This window comes from Gadus chalcogrammus, chromosome 13 (assembly GCF_026213295.1).
Source record: "Gadus chalcogrammus isolate NIFS_2021 chromosome 13, NIFS_Gcha_1.0, whole genome shotgun sequence".
Lineage (NCBI taxonomy): Eukaryota > Metazoa > Chordata > Actinopteri > Gadiformes > Gadidae > Gadus > Gadus chalcogrammus.
The window spans coordinates 9,440,820-9,456,096 of NC_079424.1; the positions used below are offsets into that span (position 1 = coordinate 9,440,820).

The 15,277-nt window shown below is 43.0% G+C and overlaps 2 protein-coding genes across 2 annotated transcripts; one reads left to right on the forward strand and one right to left on the reverse strand.

The window, feature by feature from the left end:
- Positions 1–7,200, forward strand: abraa (actin binding Rho activating protein a). The gene is made up of 2 exons (XM_056606823.1): positions 1–1,129; positions 4,829–7,200. The coding sequence occupies exons 1-2, from the start codon at positions 488–490 to the stop codon at positions 5,264–5,266; spliced, it is 1,080 nt and encodes a 359-aa protein (XP_056462798.1). The 5' UTR covers positions 1–487; the 3' UTR covers positions 5,267–7,200.
- A 5,231-nt stretch (positions 7,201–12,431) lies between these two features.
- On the reverse strand, positions 12,432–14,647 carry rims4 (regulating synaptic membrane exocytosis 4). Its single transcript, XM_056606520.1, has 3 exons — positions 14,620–14,647; positions 13,840–13,979; positions 12,432–12,695 (listed from the first exon to the last, which is right to left on the reverse strand). The coding sequence occupies exons 1-3, from the start codon at positions 14,645–14,647 to the stop codon at positions 12,477–12,479; spliced, it is 387 nt and encodes a 128-aa protein (XP_056462495.1). The 3' UTR covers positions 12,432–12,476.
- Between the last annotated feature and the right edge of the window lie 630 nt (positions 14,648–15,277).

Here is a 15,277-nt window from a genome sequence, read left to right on the forward strand (position 1 = left end):
GGCGGAGAACAACTGCTGCTCTCCTGGTTGCTGACCAACACTTCGAAGAGAGAGGGCACACTTTAGGACACTCTGAATAGACTCGATAGGAAGTCTTGAGCACTTCAAAAGACTCTAGATGCCCATGGGATATTCTATAAGAATTCCGAATGGTCCCCAGTTTTGAAAAATTCGATATCAGCTATAAGAATTTTTAGGAGACTCGAAGACTTGAGAAGCCTTTTTACTTTATTTTTTAGGATAACTATTTGTTTTTCTATTCATGTTTCTTATATTTTCAAACCAAAGTTGTGGGATGCTGAAGGAGGAACTTCCTTTCTTCTAGTACTCAAGGTCTGGCGTTGACATTCCACCTCTTTCACATCGTGTTAAACCGCCTACAGTAGGCCACTAAACCCAAACCCAACCCACCAGCGAATCACTACAAGACAACTTACGGAACTGCAGAACTACAGAACCTCCAAGTGGTCCCCTCGCAGTGGTCGCCATGAGCGATAGCAGCAGCAGCAGCGCCCCGGGGGCGCGGCCTTCCTTTGCCCGCGTGGCCAAGAAGGTTCGCTGTGCGGCGGCGGTGGCCAGCCTGGCAAAGAGCTGGCAGGGCTGGGCCAACGTGCACTCGGAGCAGCAGGAGACCATCCCCAGCGGCTGGATGCCCGACTCTCTGGAGGTCGGGGACTCGAAGGAGCAACACACCCGCGCGGTGAAGAAGCTGCTGGTAGCGCCCCGTGTCGCCTCCGCAGACGCCGACGACGGCGGTAAGATCCGCAGCGGGGCCGTGACCAAGAGTGTCCCGCTGAGACGCAGCGAGTGCAGCAGCGGAGACCTCATCAGCTCCATCCTGGGCAAGATGGAGACCGGTCCCGCCGAGTTTAAACCGCTCGCGGGCAGCGAGTCGCCCACCCGGCGTCGCCAGATGAGGGCGCTGCAGAACGGCGCTGGGGCCGGGGCAGGAAGTGGAGCCCTCCAGGAGAGGAAGTTGATGCTTCAGGATAAATCGCTGGGCTCGCGGAGCAGCAGCCTGGACACGGAGGACAGCGGGCTGGGGGAGGAGGTGGGGCTTAGCGACCACAGCGAATCAAAGAGGGAGTTGAGTAACGGGCTCCTGAAGAAGCCAATCGACAGGCCCAAGGTAAATGTATGGCTTAATATTCATAACTATTATTCATATTTGTCAATGGTGTAATCCTGGTCTCCCTCAATGATTGCTGAATGAGAATTTTTTATAAGGGTTGAATGAACGTAGTTAAGAGTGTACTTAATGTTCACGAGCACTCAATAATGTATTGTACGAGTGAATTGATTCCATAACCTATTAAGCTGGATAGTGTAGTGGTTGGGGTGTTCTAATGTCCATATAGTCCATATATATAGAAACGCTTCCCCGCTCCTTAAAGCTAGGACAGGTGTCATGCCAAATTTGTACCGGCTGCCAAATTTGTACCGGGCGCGTCATCCATACGTAATCCATTCCAAACCTGCATGGCAGCAGATGATCGCGTTGTCCGTTGCCGGGCAGGTTTCAAAAAACATTCGCGCTCATGTTGCCAAAGACTAAATAACATAATACAGTTAACGGATCGCTAGATAATGTAATGTTTTGTTGGGTTCCTTAATAAACACACGATGTATCTGTGAACAGAGATCAACATGCAGCGCGCCAATCCAACTGCGCATGCTCCGTGTGACGGTCTAATAACTGAGGTTGATATCATTACAGATAACACTTGTTTTTACTTTATATTTGTATTGTATTTAATTGTTTAATCAAATTTAGCAAGTAAACTGAGTGTTTAAAGCAGGACAAGGACGAAATAGCACAATACAGATAACGGATCGCTAGATAGAAGGTTCGCGAATGTTCACGTCATTCGACGCGATCGTCCGTTGCCAGGCAACGGACGAAGCGATCATCTGTTGCCAGGCAGATTTGGAGTGGATTACGTATGGATGACGCGCCCGGTACAAATTTGGCATGACACAGGCAGTTTAGAGAAACCTGCCAGAGTAAGCTAGATTTTGAAAGGATCCAACTCCCCGAAAACACATGACGGTTTATTGCTTATAAGCTTTAGCCAGGGTCTGCCTAGCCTTGTGGAAGACTCCAGTCATGTGCAATGAATGCAAGGGTATAGTAATCAGGGTATTTTTTAGGGTAGGTAGGTAGACAGGTAGGTCGACAGACAGGGAGGCCATGCAATCATTTCATCAGTGCAGAGGGTCGTTGGTCGTCGAATGTCATGCCACTGATGTTTTCAATTTTTTCAGCGCATTCCCTTTCCTCATTACTGTTGAGATGCAAAGAGAATTTCAATCAATTTGACCAAAAATGCTTCTCAAATAAATAACATACCCTAGCTTTAACAACTTGAACGAGTAAATTGAATTAATTAATTAATACATTCCATACAAAGTAGCTTTTGATGAAAGTGTCTAAATGATTAAGTAGCTAATCATAAATAATATTCAGAATCAAATAACAGATTTGGAGGGATGGAGGGATGAATCAAAATGGTTGGATAAGTTGTCCCCATTCTAGAATCCTTTCTGGCTTCACAGAGAGAGATGGATAGATGGCTGGACAGACGACTGAGGGATAGACAGACAGATAGAGATCATTCACAATCAAATCACCACAGAGCTCAACTTTTCATCTCCTTGCATTAGCTGGGGTCTGTTGATCTGCGTCGGTAATGTGACCCGACCATGTGGCCATGTGCTTCCCCCTTAGTTGGTTGTTAAACCCAAGAGTTTAGGCATCACTCTGTTTCGCCAGAGTCTCCTGTCAGGCCAGAATCAATAAATCTGTCTTCTATGCTTCGCCAACTCCTCTCCATCAGAGAGCCCAGGGGTATTGTGGAAAACGGTTCATGGAAATATAGAAATATAATCTACAGCAAACGTCAGTAGAGAACACCTCGAAATGCATCCTGACTCAGCGATTAAGGGGAGCTGTTGTTGAATTAATGGAGGTCTGCCCCTCTCATATGTTGTGTGTTGCACTCGGCTCTCCCTCCTGCATCCTACTGCTGCAGCCAGCCTGTCAGATGGGTTTCTGCTCATTCTAGATCTGGGCCGACTATACATCTTGACTCCGCCATGTTGAAGTTATTATTTTTATGAAATATGATTTTCATAAAGCACAGAGCCTGCCAGCGGTGAAACAAAACCAAAACCATTAGCTGAACGAGGCAGACGTCCGCTGCTTTGCACTTGTGTAGAGATGTAATAGCGATGGAGTAGTACATATCATACTGCTGTTCTCAATGAAGCCAAAGAGTACTATTGCATGAACTGGATTTGGTACGGTAACCATACATAAACCCAGTGTTTCAGTACTCAGAGGTGTTGATTTGTACCTGCTTCAGAACAGTCAGGACAAGGTTCTGGGTTACTTCCGGACACATTATAGGTGTCCTAAAATAAACTCCAGCCAGCAGGAGCCATTTTATATCATCTAAAAGAAGACCTGCACATACCCTTCTTCTCTCTCCCCTGTCTCCCCCACCCACACTCCCTCCTCCCCTCATTTAAACCCTGAAGGTTTGATCCACACAAACACAGACAGCGCTCCTATTTAGGAAACACACACACCCACACTCAAACACAAACACATAATCATGCATACACACGCAAGCAGATAAACTGTCTCTCTCAGACACAAATTCCGATACACACACGCATACATACACAGTCTCTCTCTCAGACAGACGCACACACATGCACACACACACACACACACACACACACACACACACACACACACACACACACACACACACACACACACACACACACACACACACACACACACACACACACACACACACACACACACTCACACACACACACACTCTCATTCAAACACACTAAGACACACGGACACTCACCAACAAACACACACTCCTGCCATCCCCCCCTCGCCCCGAAGGGAACACTCGCTGAGTTTAACGTTGTAAAGCATTAGCGGTGTCGTACTGCAACCTAACATTTAAATAAATACACTGATCACCCTCTGACCTTCACAAAGACAGAAAGCCCGTCAGGCAGATGAAGAAAGAAATAATACTTTGAAGGGGTAAAGAGAGACAGGGGAAGAGTGATAGAGTGAGAGAGAGAGAGAGAGAGAGAGAGAGAGAGAGAGAGAGAGAGAGAGAGAGAGAGAGAGAGAGAGAGAGAGAGAGAGAGAGAGAGAGAGAGAGAGAGAGAGAGAGAGAGAGAGAGAGAGAGAGAGAGAGAGAGAGAGAGAAAGAGAGAGAGAGAGAGTTGCAGTCAGTGGAAGAGAGAGAGAGAGAGATAGAGAGTCAGAGATAATCATAGAGTCAAGTAGAGAGTGAGACAGATGTACTGAGATAAGGTGAGTGAAAGCGAGAGAGAGCGATATAAAGTGAGAGTCATAGAGTGGTTCCTCATGGTGGTCTGTCCTGGTCTCTGGGGGATCGGTGGAGGTCCTCAGCCGAGAGGCTCTCCTTGTTGCAGAGGACATTCTGAAGGCTCTGGTGTCACCGTTCAGGGGCCGGGACATACCACCAGCGTGGGCCCGGGGACATACCACATGTCCCCGGGCCCCCCGAGGGAGGATGAGAGGAGGGGGGCTTAGGGGGGGCATACCACTACCGCCAAGGGGAGGGGGGGGCATAAATAAGAAAGAGAGGGCAGAGGGAAATGTGAGGAGGAAAATGTGTGTATGATGTGTTGTATTTAGAGGGAAGATGCGGCGCTCCCTCCCCAAACACATTAGGACTATCACTTAAGCTCTTTACCACAGAGGCCCAACCTATCCCAATGACAGTGCTCCTCTTGCTTCCCCTCTCCCTGCCCCCCCGGGCAGATCAAGGTGACCACCACGGGGGACATCCGGAACCGCTGGCAGCAGTGGTCGGTGAAGCACATTGAGGGCCAGAAGCTTAACCCCTTCAGCGAGGAGTTTGACCATGACCACGCCATGGCCCAGCGGCTGCAGAAGGGCGACAGCGGCTACGGCAAGCCCAAGGAGGGCTCCAAGACGGCGGAGCGCGGCGAGCGGGCGCAGCGGCACGTGCACAAGGAGATGGAGGAGATGGTGTGGATCATCCAGGAGATGGGCGACAAGGACCGGCAGGGGAACACCGTGGTGACCTTCGGACGGCTGTTCGACCGCTACGTCAAGATCTCCGACAAGGTGGTGGGCATCCTGCTACGCTGCCGCAAGCACAAGATGCTGGAGTTTGAGGGCGAGATGCTGTGGAAAGGACAGGACGACCACGTGGTCATCTCCGTCCGGGAATGAGCCTGAGACGGGAGGAGCCTGGAGGGGAATCCTTGGTTGTGATTGTTGACTTAAGCCATAAGAGCCCACAAAGCACACATATTTTGTTTATATTTATAGCGCAACCCAATAGATCCCAGCAAAACACACCTAGCGCCTTTTTTTGATTGCTTTGTGTAGGACTGATATCTGTTTTGGACATGAAAATGAAACATTGTGTCATATGTCACGCTTGAGGCTTTAGACATCTCGAGATGATCGTAGCTCGGAGAACAGGTGATGCAACTGCGTAAATGTTTGTGCCTTGGCCTTGCTGTTACGAATGTTATTTTTCTTGCATTTTTGACGTAGAGCTGAACGTCGTCGGCGTACAAGAGAACATAAATACGCACACACATGAGGGTTTCTGCCAGTGCAGATAGATCGTCTGGTGGTGGAGGATGCATCTGTAGCACGCTGGTTATGGAGTCAGCTTAGATCCCAGCTGTGAATTCAAGCAATACAGGCTGCAGGGAAGACCATCAAGGACAGGAGTAGAAGTTTACAGAATTTGGGAGGCCATGCAGAAATCAATCAGTGCTGAGAATCAATAGTGAGAAAAATCTGTGTTTCGGTGTTTGTCTTTCTCTGAGTGTCCATATCTTTTTATTCACGAATACACACACACACACACATGCACGCGCGCACGAACACAAATACCCATACTCGTGCACACACAAACACACACACACACACATGGTCCAGTCATTAGAGTGTATCATGTAGCTAACAGATCAACTGGTGGACGGAAAATATCTGCAACAGTCTAGGCTTGCTGGAAAACGACTTTGAAATATAAGACAAGCAGACGTATTACATGGATGGAACGAAAAGTAATACCGTCCTATTTTCCAAGTCATGAACCATAAAGATCCAACATGTGGAATGCTAACCATGTTAAACCTGATAATCATGCTACAATCTACAATCTAAGGGTATTCCGCACGAGGTTGCTTAATTAAATAGACTTCAATTCTAAATCTAAGCACCACTCTACAATACTACTTAAACTGGGCCAAATAAACATAGAAAGCGATTAAAATTGAATTTGAATAAATCTAGAAAAAATGTTAAACACACTAAAACTGATTAAACTAATCTTGAATACTTCTTTAACTCAGTATTAAGAATATGAATTAAACTGACCTCAACTGTAGAATATGACAGAAAAACCTGACTTAAACTGACCTCAACTGATCCTCAATGTCTTTGCACTCTGAGCCAGGGAACAGCCGAGAATTACGTTTACTGATTTATTTTCTTTGGGAGATGTTAACTATATTTGTGCAGTATTTTAGTAAACTAATTGATGCAACGCGAGAAGAACAAGAAGAAAGAACTTTAAGGTCATGTATGAGGTTATTGCTGAGATGATCAAGCATCAATGTATAGGTTATAGTTCATAGATACAATCATTTATATGTGAGAATCAGATGTGGCCTTGCAAATACAGATTATATTATCGATGTTACTTTTTAACTTTATATCAATAAGTGGAATTTTTGTTATTGGCTTTGTGATTTAGGTAGAGCTGCACACATCCTCATCCACACAAGACCGTGACTTGAGTTCAGAGCAGAGTAGTAAACAAACTAATTGATGAGAATCGCAAGACATATGAATTTGCATATGTCTTTTTTGTTAACCACCCCTTTAAATGTATTTTCTTTCAAAATGAAAGTGTGGGATTCTTCTTACAGAAGTAATCAACCATAGAGGTCACTACCAATACATATATTATATATATATATAATAGAAAATAGGATTAAAGCTTACACCTAGACAAGAAGGTCTGGGGTGAGATGGAGCTTTATATTTTTCTGTTTGAGTTGCTGTGGTTGTGGTGTTGAAACTGTTAAATTATTGAATGCAGTCAATAAAGAATCACAATGAGGGCATGGTGTCTTTTTATATTTCATTAATCATTGAGCACATGATCAGAAACAATTTTATCGTTCTCCTAAAGGGGCTCTTGAATGTGTGTGTGTGTGTGTGTGTGTGTGTGTGTGTGTGTGTGTGTGTGTGTGTGTGTGTGTGTGTGTGTGTGTGTGTGTGTGTGTGTGTGTGTGTGTGTGTGTGTGTGTGTGTGTGTGTGTGTGTGTGTGTGTGTGTGTGTGTGTGTGTGTGTGTGGGGGAGAAGTGAAGCGTGTTATACAAGGTGTGAGACATGCTGTGCCGTGTTATGGTGCTCGCGTGTGAGACCGGCTGTGCTCATTTACTGAACCAGGTCTGAGTCATGCCCCTTGATATTTATTTCCAGATAACTTTGTGATCCTTTTTATCACCTTCACAAATGGAGAATTGCCATTCGACATGGACTTGACATAACGATAACACTTGAATGAAATCAAGAGGAATGCAGGTTGATTCAGAGAGCAGAGGCCTGAGGTCAAGTTAAAGTATTTTATTAACAGCTTGAACAGAGTAACAATGCAGGGGCTGTGTGTGTTTACTCAACAGAACAGCTTGGCAACAAATGTGTCTTTCATGAAGGACTGCTACACTTCAGAGAACCTGAAGGCAACAATGCAACCAGACGCATCGCAGATGGGAAATAGAGTCCAATATCTGTGAAATTACGGTTTGAACTGCTTGAGAAGAATGGCTGCAGAAAATACTGTGGTTGCACTGGGAAAGCTTGCAAGCTTCCCACCAGTAGAATAGTTTGGGTTTATTGGGCAGCTCCCACTGTGCAACAATACAAGACTGTGGTTGTAATGGGCAGAAACACCAATTAAATAGATCTGTTTTTTATCTTGCCGCAAACTCTCTAAAAGTACAATTTCCCATCTCCAATGCTTGAACACTGGAAACCATTGCGGAACCAAAAATAATGATCAGACAAGTGAAACCATCAGTGACATTTCTCTCGGTATGATAAACTCAGGAACTAGTCCTGGTTTAATGCTAAACACATTGATACAAAACCATGAACGTTAAATTCTAAACATGAAGATTTCCTGATTGGCCTGACATTCAACAATCATCTGGCGTAAGACATAAACATAACATAACACTAAAACATTGAATTCTCATTGCTTTGTAGGAGGAGAGGTAATCACCCCTGATGAATCTTCTGGTTCCAATGTTACCTTCATTGCAACCAATAGGACGCTACATACAGTGTACATGGACATTAACTCTAAGAGGTCATATAACTGTGAGGAGAACATAGTCTGAAGCAGAACTGTGTAAAGCTACAAACCAAGGTTCAATTCCCATGAGGGACCTCCCTCCTAAAGGTAGACACATTCACCATGCTTTAAGGAGAAAGTGAAGGAGTAGAGGGGTGGTAGAACGTGTTTGGGCCCATGGGCACTACGGCAGACTGCAAAAGACCTCACAAGATCTCTGTAGGAGATGAGTCAGTGCATTCATCCTCCCACTCCTCTTCCTCTACTTTCAGTTCCCAAAATAATTATCACCCAACACCTTGTAGGAACACACACAGTGTCAAAGGATGAGCGCCTTCTGTCTTGTATTTGAGTTAAAAGCCAATGAGAAAAGAGAGGGAAAATACTTTATGACTTGTATTACTTGACGAGTTCTGCTACATGGACCAAGTATTTCAGGAGGACTTAAAGGGGAAGCTGAGTGAGATTATTGTTTCAGCTTTTTATTCATTTTGGTTTGAGTAAAGACACCACCGAGTGAAACTTAGAATAATGACCTTAGCTTAGCATCATGACCATAACTTAGCATCACGACCATAGCATAGCATCACGACCATAGCTTATCATAATGACCTTAGCCTAGTACCATGACTTTAGCTTTGCTAAATCTTTATGTGGTATTATTTTGTTGCTCTTGATCAGTTACAGCACAAACCATATAAAACCCCACACAAAATAAGTCATACGTGTCCCTTTTCAGAGTAGCAATCTGTCAGCTTTAACTGGAGTAAACAGTGATTCAAGTTGTAACTTGAAGTTCTCGTAGACACACTAGGATGGGGTACATGATAAATGACAGACAGCCTTTTAAACAGTAAAATATAAAGATTTCTCACATAGCTTATATTTAACCATAAAGAAAACTCTACTTATAAATCTGATCTAAACAGAAGTATCAGAAGTAGGCAGGATACATAACTGATCTATACAGCTTTATCAGAAACTAACGTAAGATACTTGGTAGCTGAACATTTAAGTGAGGTTAAAATTGTGTTTTATTGTTTTTTTTTTATTTGATATTTTATTGTGATACACTGTAGTCCTTTGTCCTAACAGCGTGGTTATCAGTGTGTTTAAGGCCTCTCCTCACATTGCATTTGGTGGCGATGTAGTAAACACAATTCCCAAACCAAGAGGGGGGGGGGGTCCCGACACAACACTCTGATAGTGTCACACTTATAGATGTGCTCAACGTCTAAAATGTTAGCTGATTCTTGTCACAAAGTTTTAACATCTGTTTGAATTTAACAGTATAATCAATGATGAGAATGTTCGACAAAGTGTTTTGACGGTTCTGAGCCAAAAACCACATAAATAGCGACGTAACAACATACGTAAAAGCATCCTAGCAAGGTTGACATAAGTTTTAGTTCTTCCTCCAACGGATATAGCAAAACCCCAGAGCGTTGTTATTTTTTGCATGGGTACTCTGTAAACAGGTTAACATTAAACTCATTGTCATCTCATTCAATAGAAAAGTCTATAAAGGTAGCCATCTTAGAACTTCCATAATACACCGGTCCATCGTAAATTGGTTGTAAATGTTTTTGCAAAGCTGCAAATTCTGTATGAAAGTTATTTATTTATGTATGTATTTATTTAGCATTGCTGCTAAGCTATAGCAAAGGTACATAACTATGCTTCTCAGCAGAAGGCTGTATCAAGTTAAAATATCTTACGACGTTTCAATGTTTTGTCCAGACCGTTTAAATGTTTTGTCTAGACCTTCTAAACCTTGCAGCATTTCAACTATTAATGCAGGAATGGGGATGTTTCAATCCGGGACAATTCTGTAATGGCTACCATTCTCTTCTCAGATTTCCACGAGAGGAAGTCATGACTAACATAGCTTATTTTCATGCAATATTCTGTACCTTGTGAGTTTGCACAATTTTTTAAACAACAGCAAGACAACATGTCAGTTCCCTTAGGGTAGAATGTGTTGAATTTGCAGTTACCACAATTTTGATATCAGGTTTGTGTTTCCCTTCATTGGTCCTCATTTGAACACTCAGCCCTCTATAATATTACAATTTTTTGGCACAAAGAAGTTTGACCAAAAACATTCCTATGGTCATTTGTAAGTAAATATTATAATTCTGTATATTTTTTACATTATCTTAGAGTAATAAGTATTCATTTTAGTTTTCTGTATTAAAATGAACTAAACTAAACATGTCAAGATTTATATAAAAATGGAACAGATATAATTTGTATGTAATATTTTCCCATGCGTCTCACCAAAAGGTTGGTCTGTTTTGTTTTTAACATAAACATCTATCCCAAAATATTTAACAATCTGACATGCTCCAATTCTGAAAATAAATACATTGAGAGCAACAGTGATGAAAAACAGTAAACATTGCAAAAAAAACATGACCTTGCCAAATAACATGAACAAGAAAAAGTAAATGGTAACACTACAAATTACATTAATTTGTGTGACTTTTAAGAAAAGTATTTGAGAAAAATACTGGAATTGTCAAACTTTTCCTCTAGTACTAATGTTTTTTTTAGGAAATCACAAAGACAAAATAATTTGCAAGCATGATACTTGAGCAGTGTACTTCAACATATAAAGAACGGAATGGATCTGTTTATTGCTTCATATAAAGTTCATTTGTTTGGAAAAGAGATCCCTGGGACAGTGCTACTCAAACAACGATTGTTTCAAAAAAATTATTTAGTGAATTTTCTAGATTTATATTTATGTTTTATTAAAAAAAAAAAAAAAACACAAATTGAAAACCAATCTAACCAATATAATATCTGGCCACCAACGTAAAAACAAATTGGTCACTTCAAATAATACTTTTCCCTATAAGACGTCTAAGCTACATCTCCAAAAATGAAAGGTCCAAAATCTCTGAAAATTGGGATTTAAAAAGGTATGCATTGACGGAATGATATGGATGATGAATCAAACCAAAACAAGACCCAATTCAAATCAGAAAAAAACGAGGTCAATCAGATATTTTGAAAGTATACATTGTTCCCGTTAAATTCTTACGAATCTTCTTATCTTTTCCAGCCAATCCGTACAGGTGAACTCTATTCTCCTGGCTGTATCGTTCAGGCCCTGGCTCTCAGTCGTCTCCTTCCCAGCCCAGATGGCTAATCAGCACGAGGCTGATGTGGTCTGTCATTTACAACAAGCAGGGGATGTTGTAGCTTCTCATCCCATCCGGAATACAAGCCTGTTCACAGCCTGACACGACCCTCCCCTCTGGAAACCACCAGAGGACTCCAGAAGCACCCCCAATGTATTTAAGGTGTAAGACCACAAAGACACCTCCTGGTACAGATTGGCACAGTAGATTAGAGATTGGCGTCCATTGGATTGGAGATTTGAGAATTATTACACAGGTTGTGATCTTTCAAAAATAAATATCTTAAAAATGTAATTGCAGAATAATTGCCATAGAGAATTCCGGCGTGGGCACAATAAAGTGTAGTTTCTAAATCTCATCGCTACTCCAACATGCTCGCCATCTTCACCTGAAACCCTTCGCTTTTCGGCGTATGTCTCCTACAGGTCTGGGAGAACCTAGTCAGGTACAGCCCTGTAAACTATCTCTCTGTGGAGCGGCGGGAGGATTGAACTGTTGTGTTTCAAGGAGGGAAGCTTTCATTCCATGCATGATTCAGTCCGACAGCTTTTTCTCTTTTTTTACGAACTTGAAATATTAACCAGGATTGTTCGGCCTTGCCCTCGTCTCGTTCTCATCTTAAACACCGCTGCTATTCGACGTATCCCCAGGGTGAGAGATTTGAAACACGAGAAGAAGTTAGTTATTTTCGTTCACCCTGGCACCCATTTACAATATAATGGTATATGAATGGGAACTACGTTTCCCAAGAGTCTCTGAAAATAGTCTTGTGTCAAAACATCAAATACTACATTTCCAGTGAAACTCTTGTCTTGTGTTCAACATCAAAAACTACATTGACCCCATGAGTCTCTAGCATAGTTCTTGTGGTTGATGTCACCTTAAAAAAAACTACATTTCCCATGAGTTTTAGGGGCGGTCGCAGCAGGGCCCAATGGTGCTCTCCAGGGACATCTGGGAGGAGTGCCGCATCAGTGGGCCCATGGCGGGGTCCACCATGGAGGAGGTGGGGAACAGCTTGTACCATCCAATCACCATGCTGCTCAGGTCAAGCTCCTCCAATAGGATGCGAGCCATGCCCATGAAACACTTACGGTCCATCCGGCCGTAGTTCCCCCAAACAATCAGCTGTCGGAAGAGAAGACAGTGAGGCATACAGACAGTTAGACACACAGACATACAGATAGTTAGACATACAGACTTATATACAGTTAGTCATACAGACATATAGTTAGACATACATACATATGTATTCACAGTTAGACATACAGATATATATATATATATATATATACAGTGAGACCTACAGACTCATGTAAAGGTAGACATACAGATAGTTAGACATACAGCCAACAAGAGATACAGATATTTAGACATACAGAAAGAAGGACAAACAGATACTTAGACATGCAGAAACAAAGACATACTGATACATAGACATACAGACATTAAGACATTCAAATATACACAGTTTGAAATACAGACAGTTGACATACAGATATCATCAGATGTCAGACAGGGAAGGAGAGAAAGATATACAGATGGACAGTCAGTGTGTGTGTGTGTGTATGTATGTATGTATGTATGTATGTATGTATGTATGTATGTATGTATGTATGTATGTATGTATGTATGTATGTATGTATGTATGTATGTATGTATGTATGTATGTATGTATGTATGTATGTATGTATGTATGTATGTATGTATGTATGTATGTATGTATGTATGTATGTGTGTGTGTGTGTGTGTGTGTGTGTGTGTGTGTGTGTGTGTGTGTGTGTGTGTGTGTTTGTGTGTGAGGATGCTAAGCTTCTTCTGTGTTTGAATATCATCCAGTTAACCTCCAGCAGCCACAAAGTAATCAAAACACACCAGGAGCAGTGTCTGTATGTATGTGTGTGTGTGTGTGTGTGTGTGTGTGTGTGTGTGTGTGTGTGTGTGTGTGTGTGTGTGTGTGTGTGTGTGTGTGTGTGTGTGTGTGTGTGTGTGTGTGTTTGTATGTCTGGGTTGCATTTGTGTGTGTGTGTGTGTGTGTGTGTGTGTGTGTGTGTGTGTGTTTGTTTGTTTGCGGTGTGTGTGTGTGTGTGTATGTGTGTGTTTTGTGTGTATGTTTGTGTTTGTATGTGAGATTGTGATTTTGTGCGTGTGTGTGTGTGTGTGTGTGTGTGTGTGTGTGTGTGTGTGTGTGTGTGTGTGTGTGTGTGTGTGTGTGTGTGTGTGTGTGTGTGTGTGTGTGCGTGCGTGCGTGTGTGTGTGCGTAGATGTGTACCTGGACCACCTTGCCCTGGGGGCTCTCTGAGAAGACCAGCACCTGGTTGTAGAGTGGGTCCAGAGACTTCCTCACACACTTGGTCTTCTTCTTAGCCACACAAAGAGCCTTGTCCAACAAGTACACCTTAATGTAGGCCGCTAGAGAGAGAGAGCACCACACACAGAGAGAGAAAGAGAGAGAGAGAGAGAGAGAGAGAGAGAGAGAGAGAGAGAGAGAGAGAGAGAGAGAGAGAGAGAGGGAGAGAGAGCACACCACATTCAGAGAGAAAGAGATAGAGCGCACAACATACAGAGAGTGAGAGACCACCACATAAACAGAGAGAGAGACAGCACATTAAGAACGAGAGAGATAGGGAGGAGGAGAGAGAGACCATTATGTAACCATCAGAGGGCAGATACATGGAATATTTAATTCTGCAATTAAAATTCCATGTTCCAAATGGAAATTCCATGTGCTATTTAGTTCCAAGAGGAGCATGAAGGAGAGGACATGAGGGAAGGAGGAAGGAGATGAGGGGAGAAGAGAGGCGGGTGGAGTGAAGGAAAGAAGAGGTCAGAGGAGGAGCAGAGGGAGGAGAGGAGGGTGAGAGGAGAGGAGTCGATCAGAGAGGAGGCGAGATAAGAAATGAACAAGGGGGAATGAGAGGAGGGTTTTTCTTCCTAACGCTCCAAGAAGCCCCGTCATCGTTTTCTATTTATCCTACTTTGCTGGAATTAGATTCTTTGTAGCAATGCAAAATTAGCCAAAGCCAAACATGGGCCCAGAGTGCCTCGTCACCAGCGGGTTGTTCATTGCCCGGACACATTAGCTAATTGGACGTTAAGTGTTGGAGCTGCTGCTGAATGTGTGTGTGTGTGCGCGCTGGTCTGGGATCAGTAGGAAAGACACAACAGGTAACACACCCCTACTCTCTAGTGCAGGGACGCTTTCAAATATTTTGAAATAATCAGACCTAACCACAATAACAAACATATACACTTACACACACGCACATGCAGACAGACACGCACATAGAGACACACATACATAGAGACACAATAACATAGAGACTCAGAGATTACCAAAGAGGCACACACACACAATCACACACACATGCAGGATTTTGGATCCGCACGCAAGATTATAATGTGGAAGTCCCATTTCCTGTGTCATTTTATTCCCTTTTGTTTTATCCTGTTAATGTTTATCTCTGTCTCTCTATCCCTGTTATGCATTAGTAATATTTATAAAAGTGAGAAACATCTCTCTCTCTCTCTCTCTCTCTCTCTCTCTCTCTCTCTCTCTCTCTCTCTCTCTCTCTCTATCTCTCTCTGATGCATCTGGAAATCTCTCTGTCTTTCTGATACTAGGTTATGATTTTTTATGAACAGAAAACATGAAGCCCAGAGAGAGGGCACACTTTTATACTGACTGACAGACAAGTAGCCAGGCAAGG